General features: G+C 36.8%; 1 protein-coding gene across 2 annotated transcripts; it reads right to left on the bottom strand.

The window, feature by feature from the left end:
- Positions 1-1,639: 1,639 nt before the first annotated feature.
- On the bottom strand, positions 1,640-15,038 carry TMEM144 (transmembrane protein 144). Of its 2 annotated transcripts, none has more exons than XM_066317655.1 (11): positions 14,845-15,038; positions 13,561-13,683; positions 13,105-13,204; positions 12,414-12,494; positions 10,364-10,445; positions 9,587-9,660; positions 8,574-8,692; positions 7,144-7,263; positions 6,558-6,655; positions 4,553-4,606; positions 1,640-3,678 (listed from the first exon to the last, which is right to left on the bottom strand). In XM_066317655.1, exons 1-11 carry the CDS (start codon positions 14,981-14,983, stop codon positions 3,595-3,597), a joined length of 1,074 nt encoding a protein of 357 aa, XP_066173752.1. In that variant the 5' UTR covers positions 14,984-15,038; the 3' UTR covers positions 1,640-3,594. The 2 variants fall into 2 exon arrangements, with proteins under 2 accessions (XP_066173752.1, XP_066173751.1); XM_066317654.1 differs by having other exon boundaries at positions 8,583-8,692; positions 14,845-15,033.
- Positions 15,039-16,464: the final 1,426 nt, after the last annotated feature.

The following is a 16,464-nucleotide window of genomic DNA, read 5'->3' on the forward strand; positions in this document are numbered from 1 at the left end:
ATTTATATTAGCTGTAGAATTTTCTCTTACTAAACTCAGTTACTGCCAGACTGTTTTGTACAAAGAGCTCTATAAACATGCTGTTAATCCAGCATCCTCACATGAAAGAAGTAACAGTGTTATTTCTAACTGGATATATCAAGACCAAGAAAATCTCAGAAATGACGGGAATATTTATACAACATATTCCAAATGAACATCACAAAAACTGTTCTGGAAAACCACATGGGATTTTTCTCAGAAAAGTACTGGAAGAGGTGGGATTTTTTTCTTGCAATCAACAAGTCAAATCCAATAAGATAGCTTCTAAAAACATTTTAATAAAGGTCATACTTGAGCTGTCACAAGCAAGAATTTTAATTAACACCGTAGCAGTCAGCAATTAAGTCTGCACATCTGATAGCTTTGCAACATAAACTGTAGAACTGCATCAGACTACAAACATTTATTTACATGGCAACTGCTATGGACAGGAGCTCAGGTTTTTGCATCAGTTTGTGTGTTTTTTTTTTTTTTTTTTTCTCCAGAAGGCCAGTGATCTTGTACAAAAACTAGGAAACGCAAAGGTGTTCCTGCCCTGGAAGATTTAACTGCTTCCTATAATCATGTGCAGTAGATGGATGCTGTGCCCGTATTAGAAGCTAACAGCATCCCTCAAGAGACACAGCAGAGGAAGTAAGATCATCTATCCCAGAGAATATATTGGAGGATTGGGGAAACGGAAAGCAGAAAGGGTGGAAGTTCTGTAGTTCTGCCTCTCATGATCATGGAAATAATGGCAGCCACAGGACCATGTACTTTCTCCACAGCTGAGCTGGGTCCATGTTTTTTTGTGAAGAAGAAAATCCCACTCGTCACTGGCTTGGTTGGGATTTTTTCCAGTAGTAAATCTAATATCCTAAGCGTTTAAAACCATTGCTGTTACAGAGATGATGAACAGAATGTAACGTTTATAACATATACCATATGTTAATTCAGCACGGAATATTGCATCCAAGTTTCTTCTCCTTATCTAAAAGTGACATTTCTTTACCTAAAGTGATCATAATTCCAGACACCATGAAGCCTTGAGTTTCAAAACTCTGACAGCATGCCTGCATCCATGTTGCTCCTGAGGTGGACCAGGCACAGGCAAGTGTGGTTGGAAAACCCGCACCCTCTGGCCATCCTCCATGCAGGGGCACTGGAACAGCCTGTGCAGGGCCCAGAGCACTTGCCTGAAGCAGGAGGGACATTTCTTGCAGAGCTCAGTGCTTACTGAGAGTGCAGCTTCTCCCTGGACAGGAGAGGGGCTGGGGGGGGGGGGCAACAGGAGCTGTGCAGGGCAGGGACCTGCCCCTCTGCTGTCACCTGCTTGCCCAAGGCAGGTTGTCCTGCTGCTGCCTTTGCACCTCCTGCAGAGCAGGACTGAGGCATCAGTAATTTACTATACATAAGTCAAAAGTATGTACCTCACATACTTTAATGTATGCCACATTAAAGCATATATGTAAATCTGAGCAGCCCGAGGATATTGTATTTTGGTTTTGCCAATTCTTTGTCTATCAGCAAGTTTCTGGCATGAACTATATTCCTGGAATATTTAAGAAGAAAATGCTTAAGACTGTGATCTTTAAGATATTAAACCGAACCAAGAAAATTAATAAATGTCTCATTTAATTCAAGTTATTTCAAAAGCACAGTGAATATATTACTTTTCCTTGTCTGAGTCAATAGAATAATAGCTAGGTAAGTAGCAGTCAAGTGTCTGTTAAGGAGAAATTGTGCCTGACCTGGGTACTGGACAGAAAAAAATATCAGTTTTCAGTTCAATATCAGGTATCAGGGTAGAACACATCATGTACCTTGAACTTGAACAGTTCTATCAGATGTTATGTAAAAGCTCTGAGAACGCTGTCTAAACAAAAGCACTGCAAGACACAGGAAAATTGTACTCAAAGGTTAATCAATTGTTCCCAAAATGTAAAAAGAAGTATCAGATACCAAAATGTAAGTAAAGGCCAATATCATACAGCATTTTCATTATTTATTTATAGCAATTAGAGAGTACATTTATTAAATTTGCAGATGACATCTGGCTGAAAAACACTACTGCCTTGTTGAGAACAAGGTTAACATAGAGACCAAAATTAGAGAAATGCCTTAGAGGAGGAAAAATCTGTCAGGCAGCAAGTTCTGACACCTAGGCAGGAATAAACAACACAAGATGGGAAAAAGCAGGTTCAGTAGAAGTTCAAAGAACAAATCTGGTGCAGAGCAGACAAAGAAAGGTGGAAGGGAGAAAGAAATGTTTGCAATCTAAACACATAAACAATATCAAGACATGATGGCAAAAAGCTGTGATATGTAACTATGAACAGAGCTTGCAAATTGCATCGAGAAAAACACCCATAATCTTACAGCTCCTCTTCTTGTTTTTTGAAAGATTGTAGCCCGACTGCCATGTTTTGGTGTTCAACACAGACCTAAGCCACTTACTGTGAGACCAGCATGGTTTTTTTCAACAAAACCTCACTGCAGCCTTCCAGAAGTTTAAGGTGATGTATAAAAGGGAGGGAGACTTTTTATACAGGCAGACAGTGACAGGGCAAATGACAATGGTTTTACACTGAAAGAGGTTGGGTTTAGATTACATGTTAACGGGAAATTCTTTACTCAGATGGTGGTAAAAGACTGGAATAAGCTCTCCAGAGAAGCTGCTGCTGCCTCACTTCTGGAAGCATTCAAGGCCTGGTTGGATGGGGCCCTCATCAACCTGGTCTAGTGAATTGCATCCCTGTCCTTGGCAGAGGGGTTGGACCTAGATGATCTTTAAGGTCCCTTCCAGCCAGACCATTCTATTATCAGGAAAGACAAAGAGAAATAAGAAGCAAGTTATGAGCAAGGGAAGACTGCAGAAGCTGTTGTCTAATGCACTGAAGAAAAGAGTAAGGGGAGATTCAGACAACATCTCTGCATATATTAGCTGCCACAAGTAAGAAAATAAACAGTCCCTGTTAGTGGTGGTTATGGAAATTGTTGTGAAACAAAAGTAATTTATTTTCCAGCACCCTTTGAACTCTATTTCCTTCACAAGTCTGAAGTGACTGGAAGACAACATTTTTATGTAAACTAATGAGTTTTAAGAATAATGCTTCTAAATAAAAGCTTTGTTACCTTCATGTTTATCAGTTTCATAAGGAATATTTCAAGACGTATCTTATATTTAAGTTTGTAAGAGAATGTTTTAATAAACAAATCAGCTTGCAAACACATACAGTTTTATAGACTAAAAATCAGTATCCAACATCACAACAGTAAACTGCAATTTATGATGACATAAATTTTAGCACCTGAATGAAAAAAGATAATAATTAGTAACAATAAAATCATTTAGGTTTCATTAATAAAGTCCTTTGATTTTCTTACTGTTCCAAGAAAAACAGAAACAAATATTTCCAGATTTTCCTTCATGCCAAATGTTTTCATTTTGCACTGGGCTGAAGCAAGTTAGGGTAAATGTTGGACACACATTTTGAAAATTATGCATTGTGAGCTACCAACACTGTCTATTTGTGTTAAACGCTAGCACCATCTACTGGTCCAGAGGCCTTTTCAAACTTTAGAAAAAGCTGTGGAAAGTGATCCAGCCAAAATGATGCAAAATGATATTGACAGTAACACGTAGTTTTTCAGTCCCTGTACAGGCAAAAGAAGAGAAAAAGGTAAATATAATCTTTTCATTATTGATACCACTTGAAAAAAAAGGTAGAACAAAGTGCTAAGTTTCATTTAGGCAGAGATTATATGAAAAGGACGAAGGCTTAGAGAGTTACAAAGATTTGGATAATGAACATTATTATCTTCTATTGTGGTGCAACGCTAATTTGCAGTGGGAGACACAGAACTTCTATTTCTAGATCCAATGATGCCTGATGAAAAGTCACAAAAAATACTGGGAAAGATAATCTCCAATAATAAGTTAGGTACTAATAGATCCTGGATAGATTGGCAAAAAGAACCTGGTATTGAACTGGTAGCCTTCAGTGCTTTGAGTTCCACTAGAAAACTATTTTCTGCCTATATGTTAAAATCCAGTAAATTACCCAGTTGCAGACAATCACTGCTGTATCAATTTAGGATCTTTACATCACACTGTAATTACAAAGGTTAATTAACCTGTTGCATTTTTACATCCTTTGTTGAACCTGACTCTAAAAAAATGTAATCTACTTGCTGACATGTTATTGGGCCAACTGCTCATTTCCCTGTCCTACTGAAAGAACTGGCTCCAATGAAAACTGACTTCAGGCAGTGCCTGGCCTCCTGCCTCCTGGCTGTGCCACAGTCTTCATTTACATCCACTGCTCCTCATACAGCTATGGAACTAAAATCTTCACTCCTGTAAAAACTGTTGACAGTTCTTCAGGTTTCTTGGAAAACTTAGTATTGCATAATATCACTTTCAGTTTCATAATGCAATACTTGCAAGATACAGCTGTATGCCAAGTCATGCTGTTTCTAGAGCTAGAGGCAAGCTAGAAATATTAGGTAAGAGGCCTAATTACATTACCTTGATTTCCTTAAAAACCAGGACTCCCCACATTGCAGCAACAAGGCCAGGACCCTAAAGAATAAGATTAATTTGTATATTATAGCATTTCAATAAAATTTACTCCTTCTCATTACTGCTCTCAGCTTGGTTGAATTTTGTCTGGATAACACATTTAGGTCTTTCCATCCTGTATAAATAAAGCACTAATGACAAATGCATGAACATCACTGAAACATTTACTAACTAAGATACAATAAAACCTTCAGGAAGGGCTAAAGAGTCAAGAAACTGTGGGTTTTGTTCGTGTTTTTTTTTTCTTTTTTTTTTTTTTTCAGTAGGCAAAACTCCTTTCTAAATGACACTGTGGAGTCTGCTCCAGCTGTTACATGTTCTTTCAGTAGACTCCAAATAACACACCTCACTTTAGTCCAAATTAGAGTCCACAATGTTTCCTAACATTTCCTTTATTAGCATGACTAATTATTGGACAAAGTTTGATTTTATTGTTCAGTATGGTATCAAGAGACTGAAACATAGATATATTTCCTGTATAGCTGGCATCTGGACAAAGTACAAAGCCAGCCAGGGAGACAGTTCAGGGAAACTCCTGATTTTCCGTGATAATGTTGTAGAGGTCTCCTGGCTAACAGCAAACAGTGATACACAACAGCAACTTCCAGGCACTCTTGGTAATACAATTTTTCCCCTGAGGGAGCAATGATCTGGATTTTCATCTCTGATGAGAAATATCTGAATATAAAGCAAAAACTGGCTCTGTTAATGCTTCCCATTAGAGCTGTTCTGAGAAACACTTGAAAGATGTTTGGCCAGTGACCTTCCTCTCTTCATCCTCAATGCAGCTGATGCGACACAGATACAGACAGCAAACAGTGTCTCATGCTGAATATATGTGTGGGTGAATACATGTGTCTCCTAGTGATATTGCCAACTATTATTTGAGAGGTTATTTCACTTTCTAGATAATGTGCACTGTAAGAGGAATGCACTTCAAAAAAATGGAACAAAGTGTTAAACGGATGTGATGAATACCTCTCTAAAAATTTTCTCTAGGGTGAAATAAAGCAGCAGTTCTGAACCTGTAGTCCAGAAAGGCAGTTTCTCATCAGTGCTGTCCTTACATTTTTCATTTTGTGATTTTACATCCCTGCCCTTTAGGCATACTGATAACTAAATTACTAAAGCTGCTTTCCATTAATCCTTCAATTTCTAATTAGAATGATCCCAAGTTGTTTTTTTTTTCATTGCATGCTGCAGAGTATATTCTGACTTACTGCATCTTGAGACAAAGCTTAATCACCGATAAAGCTGTTTCATTAGTTTGCTTTCAAAATACAGCTGTTCAGAAAAACTTTGATTTCAATATTTATTAACTCTCATTTGCCACCCTCACATCACCAACCCAGTGCAGTGTCAAGAGAGTGAATGCAAAGTTTACTTTTACTTAGCAATTGGAATTTATGCTTTAAAGGTACATCATAAACAGGAATAAAGCAGAGACAGAACAGGCCAATCTATTTTCACACATTTGAATAAGAACATTATTTTCAGTAGTACATAATGTGTTCTGTTTGTTCAAGAACTGTAAAAAGAAAAAATGCCTTAGACTGTATCAAGCAAAATTACTACTAGGGCATAAAAGTCACAAATTCAAAAACATCCAGACAAAAATATACTTCCTGGGATGAAAACATAAAGTAATTCTTCTTTTAAACATTCCAATCAAATAGTTAATATTGATATAATTCTGTTTACAAAGCTTTGGCTTTACATAACCTAAAGACTTACACTCTCGATTCTTCTGGTTGACATTGACAAGCTTGTCACAGTCATTCAGGTTCCTGAAAATCCAAAGACTAGGGCAGACAAGCAGAGGAGGCGCTGTATACTTTTGACTAAAAATGCTCAAGACCCATCATAATTTCAACTCAATTCCAAAAAAAATAAGGGTAAAAAACCTATTCGTTTTTAATCTAGTTAGAGATCTTATTTTTTATTTACTTACTGCAGTAATTATTGGAAAGCTGACAACAGCACTGAGATAGTGATTGGCCATGAACCAGCAGCAATTGGCTATTGCCCAAAGCACACCAGAAACAAACCCTAGAAAAATAAATCCAAATCAAAAACATGCATAGCAAGGTACAGGCAGCAGCACATGAAAGTTTTATGCTTTTAGCATAATACAGCAATTGTATATATGTATTTTAGTATCTTAGCTACTTTAACAAGCTGGCTTTGGCAAACTAAACCAAAGCTCAAAGGATAAAAATCAGCTACTCCAACTGAAGTAGCAAATTAGTTAAAGTTCATTATTTTCTGGGCAATGTGCTCTCTACTCCGGCAATCAGTTTTTGAAAATGTGCAATGTCACTTTGTTCTAGTTTCAGATTAGAACAAAGTTATCACTATCTCCTAACATTAAATAATTAGGAGGACTAATAGAAGTGCTCTTTCAAAAGAGACAAGAATTCAAACGAAAATACTTGAGAGGTGAACCACAATTCCAACTGACAACTTTTGAACTAATCACTGCAAAATGGTCCAAAGAAGTAGCTGAAATTAATTGCTACTTTAAAAACCAGTCATACCTGGCAATATGGCTTGGGGATAAACGTAAGGTTTATTTTTCCTGACTGCACAGTAGATCAAAAAGTAGATGGTACTCGTAAGAAATATTCCACTGAAGTGTGCAAAAACATAATCTAAATCTGAAACAGAAATCACAAAATATTAGTAAAAACACCAGTTATTAATTTTAACAAAATTATTTTCACTGATAACATTCTTATAGACTCTAACACAGAAAGGTGCTACTCCTAAGAATTCAAATTTCATTGTGCTGAACTCAGCTGGCAGTCTGACTGTGGATGCATACAATCAATGACACGTATTAAACATCAACTAAATGCTGTGTTGCCTTATTACAGGCTTCTAAGTATTTCTATGCTGTTATTTTCAGAACTCTATTACATATTCCTCAACTAATTTAATAAAACCTTGAGAAAATTCTCAGGGGAGGCTACAAAACTGGGGTGGGGATTTTACATAATTGTAGATGGTCAAGAGAAGTTGTCATTATGTTCCTGTATTCCTGTGTTCTTGTTTTGTTCTGTACATCTAAGGGCGAGACAACTGCACCGACTATGTAAGCTAAATATAGCTCAGTTTTATCCTTTTTTAATCTAGAAGGATGTATCATAATTTTGATAACTATAATTATGAACAATAATAAATCCTTTATAGACTTTGTATGTGCTAAGAGAGTATTTCCAACATGGTAAAGCAGAAGCCTTTGGCATGTGGGTGATCCTTGTCTCCTTGAAGCTGTAAGTACTCAACAGGAAAGGCAGCTATGGTAATGACAACATCTGTTTTGCCTGGCTGGGGAATATACACATTGCAGAATTCAGGAGAAATTGTATATGACAATGGCAACATTATGTGTTCTCAGCAGCACTTTGCTCTCAAGGTGCTGCATGCATTACCTAATAAAGAGTATAGCCTGAATCTTGAGAAAAATGTTTCTGGGGGAATGTTGTTTGAAAATGGCAATCAGGCTTATGTTAAACAGCTTAAATTTAAAAAAACAACATGGTTTTAATTACTTATGTTGTTACATATCTGCTCTCCTCATCAGTTATGATCAATCTTCTCTTCTTTTATTGCTGTTGGCAATCGGCAAGCTCATGCCCTTGTTTAACTGATTCTCCACTCATACAAACTCAGTATTTTGAGAATGCTAGTATTTAATGCCTTCAGAAACATACCTGTGAGTTAAGTATGGTAGCCCTTAGGGTGTTTCTCAGTGGTTTTTTGTGGTGTAATTCACCTCTGAGAAAAAGGGAGTGCTGTGGCTATGACTATGACAATTTGTAAAGTACTGAAGTACTGACGAATTATCATTGTATAGTTTCAGGCATAGAATAGAATTGGGAAATATAGAATTTCACCCTATACCTCCAAAAAAGCAGGAGAACACAATGAAAAAATGAAGTAGAAGTGATCTATTAGCCTTTACCAAACTGACTTGCTCCTGTGTATACAGTTTCATTTCTTCTTCCGTGGTCCTTGATGTAAAGTACTGGTACAAAACTGGAACCGTAGAGTATTCCAGCTACTACAGCCAGGCTACAGCCTCTTCAAAAAGAACAAAAATTGGAGAAAATAGCCTTGCATGAATAAGGAAATAGACAACACATGTAAGCCCAGCACCGCAGGTAAAAACTGTCCATCATATAAAAATTGCTAGCTATTAAAATAGTTTACTTTAGGACATTTTTATTTTCTAGTAAAGAAATAGTTCACATAGTTTCCCTCTACTTTGTAGCCAAGCAGTGCAGACAATTCCTGCTGAAAAAGCCAGTAATCCAGATTAATGACATGGGACATTAACTAACTAGGATTTCTTAAAAGCAGAGCTAGAGGACAACAAACAAAAATTCTATTTAAAATGCTCCCACCCTCACCTTTGTTGTTGCAATCTATATATTCTTTGTAACTTCCCAGGTTCATTGCCTCTTCAGTCCCCTTCTCCACAGATTGCTGTGTTCTTGGCAGTGTCCACTCCCCACACTGGCTTCTTCTTAGCTTGCTTCCACTTGGGAGCACTTTTACTGTCTCCTTACCATACTGCCACGCCTTCTCCAGCTGTATTCGCTTGGAAACCACACCTGGAAGCATGTCATTAGCACAGGCTTCTTCTATGCTGTGGTGCTAATCAACTGTGTGCTAAAACCCAGCTCTGTAATTACTGAGATACTGTTTACTTTGCCAAACGATATTTTTCACAGTAGTACCTAATACTTAATTGGTAAGGTTAGACACATTCAACAGTGCCAAAGGAATAATTCAAATAGCTGTGCAACTATTCATATATAGACTTGCACACTACACTAGTATGTAAAAACCTGTTATTTATTGTGTGTGATTTTGCTAGGAAACCACAGGACACAAATTCTGCTCTTACACTGTGTTCAACTATCTTCTCTGGCTACTTTCTATCCACCAGCAAAATAACTGTTAGCAACTTACATGAGTCTCCTTTTTGCTGGAGAAAGTTTGTTCACCCATGAGTCCTCAGTGGTATCTTCAGAAACATTAATAGACTGCAAAAAAACCGAAGAGTTTTCATGCAAATTCAGTTTAGTTTAATTTCTTAAAACGTGCAATTTCTTAAAGCGTCTTCTGTGATTCAGTCTGGTAGACTGGAACCTCTAGGGAGAATTGAGAACAGCTAGAAAACTCTCAGGGCTCTCTGTTCAGGTAGCCACTGAGCACTGACCTCTTAACAGTGAGGTACAATGGTAGGAGGAGCCTGTGGTTCTCTATCTCTCTTCTATACTTTGGGCTCCCTAAGGAGCCAATCTGGTACCCCTCACTGGCCTCCAGCCTGTGCCACAGCTGATGATGACAGTCAGCAATTCTTGACAGTCTCCTGGTTCTACAACGTGGCAAACACCCGGCCTTTCACCTAAGCACCTCACAGCTTTACAGCTAACATTTCATTGAAATTGCTTCCTCTTGTCATATAAGAAAGTAATACACTTTTATATAAACTCCATCATAATAAAGAAGGACTTTCTAAGCTATCTAAAGCTGACAAACAAGAAAAAAACATGTGAGAATACCTCTTCTGTTGCTAATATTCAAAATTATTTCCAAGATCCACAGATGAAGATACAATCAGTACATATTTATGTTGTTTTATGTAGTCTACAAGAAATCCTAGCAAACCTGACTAACACATTTTTTGTTTTAAAATGGATATGTATTTTCACTGCTGTAAAATAACAACTGTAGAGTACTTACACTTTCTCTCAGTAAAGGTGTGCTTTCTAATGAAGCTGAAGAACTCTGGGCTTCAGTTTTTATAAAAAGAAATATGACAGCACTTAGAAGAGAAAAATACACCAATAAATACCATGTCAATTTATAAAGACATAACATTTAGTGTCCAGAGACAAAAGTTTCATTTGGAGGCATATTCCTTTGTTTTAATTATTACCCTAGAGTCACTGCAGTGTATTTAAAAAATGCAATTGCATAACTTATTATGATTATACATATTAAAAATAAAAATGTAATAATTTTTAGTTCTTAATTTAAGTTAGTTAACAAACACCTTAAGTGAAAGTAGACTAAATAAATCTGTGTTTCTATCACTTTATGCATCTTTCTTCTAATGAAATGTGACTGAAACATCTTCTTTTAACAGTGTGTAGTTACAATCACATTAACAACAGATGCTTTAGCTAACAGTGCCCTTTTGTACCAAGCCACACATAAATGGAACACATGCTTGAAAATTCTACATGGAACAGCTTAAACCTGCACAGAATTGCCACTATATGCATGGAAAAATGTTAAATTTTAGTCCTGCATCATATGTGAGGGATGGAATACTGCTGCTAAAGGGCTTACTGAGCATGCAGAAGGAAAAGGGACATTGATCAGTGCTGCTCAGTGCCTCAAGTGAATAAAATGGAGAAGAAAGGGTAATATTACAACTCCTAATCCTGCCTCTAGGAGATCAGGTAAATACATTCAATTAGAACCAGAAGGATCTGCCTCTTAATTTTTTTTTTTACTGATTTTTACTTTTATGGAAAACATTTTAATGATCTAGGAATTTCTTCTCTTAGCTGTAAACAGAACGTTTCCATTTGAAGGAGGATTAATCTCTTACTGATGGAGTAAACATAGGTATAAAAGGATGTGAGTTTCCTCCAGAGGATGCACATAGGTTCCACACAGGAGGCTAAAAGGAAAAGCCTGCTTCTGAGCTCCACAGAGCAACATACACAGGCTTTGTGCAGTTTGCCAGGAAAACGTGTTTGCTCACTATCTCTTTCCCTGTTGGTCACTCCACCCTATCTCAGAAACAGGAAGCAGGTGGTGAGCTGCATGAATTCATGAGGCAGGAATAGCAGTACTGCTACAATTTTCTCAGTACCACCCAAAATCATGTGCCACATATAACAGGAATGGACACAAAGTTGCAGACTCTTAGAAAAGAAGAAAAGAGGAAACAAAAATCATGAATCTAAAGCAGAAGCTCTCTCTTACCAATCAGAAATGGCTTATCTCCAGGTTCTTAACACCCTCCTTTTCTGAAAGCATTATGTTCATATTCTGTCAGCATGCTCACAGAAAGCCCTGAGGATTTGGGGCCATCTTCCCAGCCACTCAGTTGGAAAGCAAGAACACTGCTACATAACAAAGATCCTCCTTCCTCTGTGTTTGAACCAAAACTTATGCATTCACACAAAGAACAAACATGCCAAAAGAATAGAGCCCTTCCAAAGATCCTGAAAGAAGACACTGCATGGGATTTGGAAGTGTGCCTTAAGACTTACTTGACAGAGCTATTACAGACAGGAAAACATCCAAAGCCTCTGGCATTTTGTGGACCCCAAGGTACCAGGGAAGGGATTCTGTGGCATATTTTGTTGTTATGAGATTAAGATTTGTACCCTTGACTGAGTGGAGCGTGATGAGAAATCTGAGGTTTTCTCAACAAGATTCATCTAGTCAGTCTGTCGTCTGACAGGATTTGAGAAGAGGGGACCACTAGAACAAACTAGCTAGAGAGGCAATCTGTGCATCTCTGCTTTGTCTTGAACATGCCTACCAGCAAAAAAAATGTACTTCCAAATTTCATGGATAACCATTTCACTCCTGTACTGTCTGTATCTACATGAACACTGACCAGCCAGGTATGGATAGCTCACAAATTTGGTATAAATTGATTTGCCAAAAAACCTTCCATATATTCATTCTCTTGCTAAATCATCCTGGTGGTTGGTTATTAAATATATATTTTACATAATAGAAATTCATTACAAGTATCAATTTTTACCTTATAAGTGAAAGTCCAGCTCCAATATAATTTAAGATTGGTCTTGATACCTCTTCTGGGTCAATTCCAAACCAACCAAACCTGGAATTTTAACCAGTTTCACTTAGATGCACTGACTTCATACAAATAGTTAAATTATAACCTAGCCTTTGAAGTCTTGACTCATGTAAATAATTCTGCTTAAGTATATATTTTCAGTATTAGATCGGTGCTTCAGTTGACTTGCAAAAAAGCTATGTCTACTTTACAAAAACAACTATTAATTTAATGTACATTTAAAAAAAATATTTTTAAAAACTGAAGCTAAATTATTTTATCAGACTAGATTGCAGAAGAAAAAAGTACAAATATGTACTAGTTTTACGTTAAGAAATACATTATTTATCAACTCAGTAACTTCACTGGGCATTCTTCTTTCTATTAAAACAGAGAAAATACAAAAAGCTAAAATAGTTACCTTAAGTACTTTCCAGTGATAAGGAAAAAGTTTTAATACATAGGATAAATCCTCTTTAGTAGTAAACTCGGCAGTGTTATGTTAATGGCTGGAGCTGATGATCTTAAATGTCTTTTCCAACCTGAATGACTATGATTTGACAGCTGAGTTTTTCACTGCAGTTATTAATGAAGACTTGGCAATATTAGTTACGTTATTATTTAATTAATGATTTAGTATTTAAAACATACTTACCTTGAACTTGCCCAACCAGTCAGCAAATTGAAAGAAGCCCATATCAAAAGACCAAGAGCTAAGCCAATAGTTTTAACAATAGGGACAACTGTAACATTGCCTGAAACACAAAAATCAAAACTGAAATCAGTTAAAAAATAGAATGGGATCTTGTATATGTTTGCTTTAGGTTCTGTGCCTGGTTGGAAGGCAAAGAAATTTAGGAAGCTGCAAGGTAGTAAGAAACAGTAAAATATAAATACAGTAAAAAATAAATAAACTGAACATTAACTTTTTCTGCATATAATTTTAAATGTTACTTTTGGTGTGAACTTGCCTCTTACAAAATAAGCATAATAGAACTATAAGTATTTATTATAAGGGTACAGTTCCATTAACGGTGAGGCTTTAAAGAACTAAATAACTACTATCTTATATATGGAAAAGTTTCAAGAATTGGAATCTCTTTATCCTCACCTGTAGCCCACACAAAACCTCCAACCATAGCCAGAGGCCAAAACCGGGGGCAATTCTGGATCAAATTGACCACCAAAGAAACTATCCATATGGAGGCACAGAGAATCCACTGGAAGAACATGCCTGGGGAAAAATCAAATGCACATAATAGGGAATTTATAGAACACTGCATGCGTGAATCTCTTAATAGAGTACGTTTATCTCTGAAACAGTAGTAGAGAAAAAAATCAAAAAGGTAGCCACTACCTTTGTGAATGGCAGGGAACCTTATCACAATTTATCCAAGAGATGTATTTTTAGGGTGGGTTATAATTTGGTTAACCTTTTCATTATCATGCATTCTTCCTACAGAGCTGCTGAAGACACTTTGCTGGCCTAAGTTTACACAAACCCTGATTCTTAAATACAGGAAAATTTTAATGGACTTCTGACAAAGATGATATTCAGTAGCTGCAAAGTTCTCCCATCACCTCAGTAGCTGCTAACACAGATGACTTTAACAGGATGAAACTTCAAAGCTCAAGCTTTTCCAGTAATCCTGGACACTAAGGATGGCCAGTGACAGATCTCTTCTATCTCTGTAGATTCTTGAAGGGTCAATTAGGCAGACCAGATAATTTTATGCCAGCTGTGCTAAGACTGTCCACTGAAAGTCTAAGCTTGTCTTATTAGGGTCATACTTGGCACAAAGAGCAGATGCTATATCCAGCTTGCAATGCAGGTACTATATTGCAATAACATAATGGCAGATTTATTCATCTAGGGATCTGGTAATTGGTTATGCTTCATATACACATGGAAATTTAACATAAACCTAGTAAAGTGACAATATTCCAAGTAGGAAATAGGAATGATTGTTTCCTATTACCAAGTCACCAAATAAAACTATTAAAATTTCAAGTTTTGTTTTTATATTAGGTCCACAACGGAAAGACAATGTTCCAAAGTCCAACACCTTTTACCTTATTTTAAAATAATACCTTATGTATCCAAGGATCCCCATAAAGGCAGAACAAAGGACATTTCAATTTCCATTGTGAAATTCTCATGTACACCATCGCTGTCAAAGTGGACAACTTATAAAAAGGCTCTTGTAAAGATATACCCCATCCTGAAGCACTATTATTGCTTTATACCCTAACAACAGCAGACAAAATGAAACATTTCTGGATTAATATAGTGATGATTTTTTTTACAACTAACATTGCAACTCTAGTATTTGCTGGTAAAATATTCCTGTTAGCAAAAACAACAAACCAAAGAAAAGAATATAATTAAGTTTACCATCACCAGTATCAAATTTCTTGATGGGCACATAGTTTGTCCCAAATAGAAGGACAGCTACTGTGGAAGAAGCAAAGCCAATAGCTAGATCTGTTCCATTAGTGCTGTTAACAGCACTGTAAGTTTTCCCGATATTCATCTTTGTTCTGAAGGTGCCTCTTTTTGTGTTGTTTTGCTGCAGGTCCTGGCAGAATCTGAAATCAAAGAGTGGAATTAGGTATGTGGATTATTAAATAATCCCAACCTAGTTCAGAAATCTAAAACTTAAAGGACCCGACTTATCAACCTCTCAAAAGCCGAAACGAACTACAAAGTGTACTGCAGAAGTCCACAAAAATCTGCCATAAAACATGAAGTTACATAGGAATAGATTTACAACCACCCCCAACATTGTATGTTTTGTCTGAAGACACAAGAAGTGAATGTAGAGTTGCACTCAAAGGTTATGACAATGTGAATCTGGGAGGGTTACAGGAAGCACTGATGCTTTAGTGAGATGCTCAATCAGAATATTCCTTATTGCTGTAGTCAACGATGGGCAGGGGGAGTCACACTGGGGTGTGTCAAAAAAGGAGGTTAGACAAACTCTTAATTGGCAGAAGCAGTTACAACAGACCCATTGTCAAGAAATCAGGAACAGGTGCCACAGGTGGGATCAAAATGGAATCATAAGGTAACCACAAGGATTGCTCTAGCTGATACTAAATATGAATAAAAGTTCCTTTTTTCTGTGGGGAGCAAAGGGAAAAGCTGCCTCTAAAATTTCTTTGTTCATTCCACATACATATAATAAGAAAGGCAAAGACTGTTTTAATCCCAGAATACCTCTGACTTTTTCTAAAGTAGGATAGTCATCTTGAGGTTACACTCAACAGAGGTGCCACACATACACTTTTGATATGGAGTATAACTTTGACAGAAAAGTTGTCTCTGAGGACTACTGTAATGATGTGAACTTTGTGTACATATTACAACACTTAAAAGACTACATATAAGAAAAGCATTTGGAAATTTAAACTCAAATGGCAACAGGATACTTAATATGCTGTTATAGCAACACACATAAAATCTTCTGGTCAAAGTAATTACACTGAATCAAAAACCATCTCAGTGCAGTTTGTCTTCCTCCATTGTAAGAGGACTAGCTACTGCCTGGAGAAAAAAAAGCTGAAATAGGATGGTGGAAATTTTGCCCAGTCTTATAAAAGGTGTTGTGACTGCACTCTCTGCACAAGAAATGAGCTGCTGAACATTCTTTTGTCTTATTTTACCTAGTCTTACCTTCTCCACACTCCTTAGGACAATGAGAACTGTATCTGCTGGGGTTATGCTTTTATCCACAGCATCAGCAGGGCTATCAGTGACTGCTGAAACTATTTACATTAGCAGATGAGAAGTTTGATTGCACAACTAATGTGGCAATTTAACCTCTGGAATTCTTCCCCTTTAAAGATGTGGATATATTTTTAACTTGAGTATTTAAGAGAAAAAGTGATGACATTTAAAAGACACATCATTACAATGGCACAGCTGTTTCCATTAATATTATCTTTTTCTCCCTCACTCTTCATCTTTCTTTCCTAATTAGAAGACAAGCTTCTCCAATAACTTTTCACTGTA

This window comes from Sylvia atricapilla, chromosome 4 (assembly GCF_009819655.1).
Source record: "Sylvia atricapilla isolate bSylAtr1 chromosome 4, bSylAtr1.pri, whole genome shotgun sequence".
Taxonomy (NCBI): Eukaryota; Metazoa; Chordata; class Aves; order Passeriformes; family Sylviidae; genus Sylvia; species Sylvia atricapilla.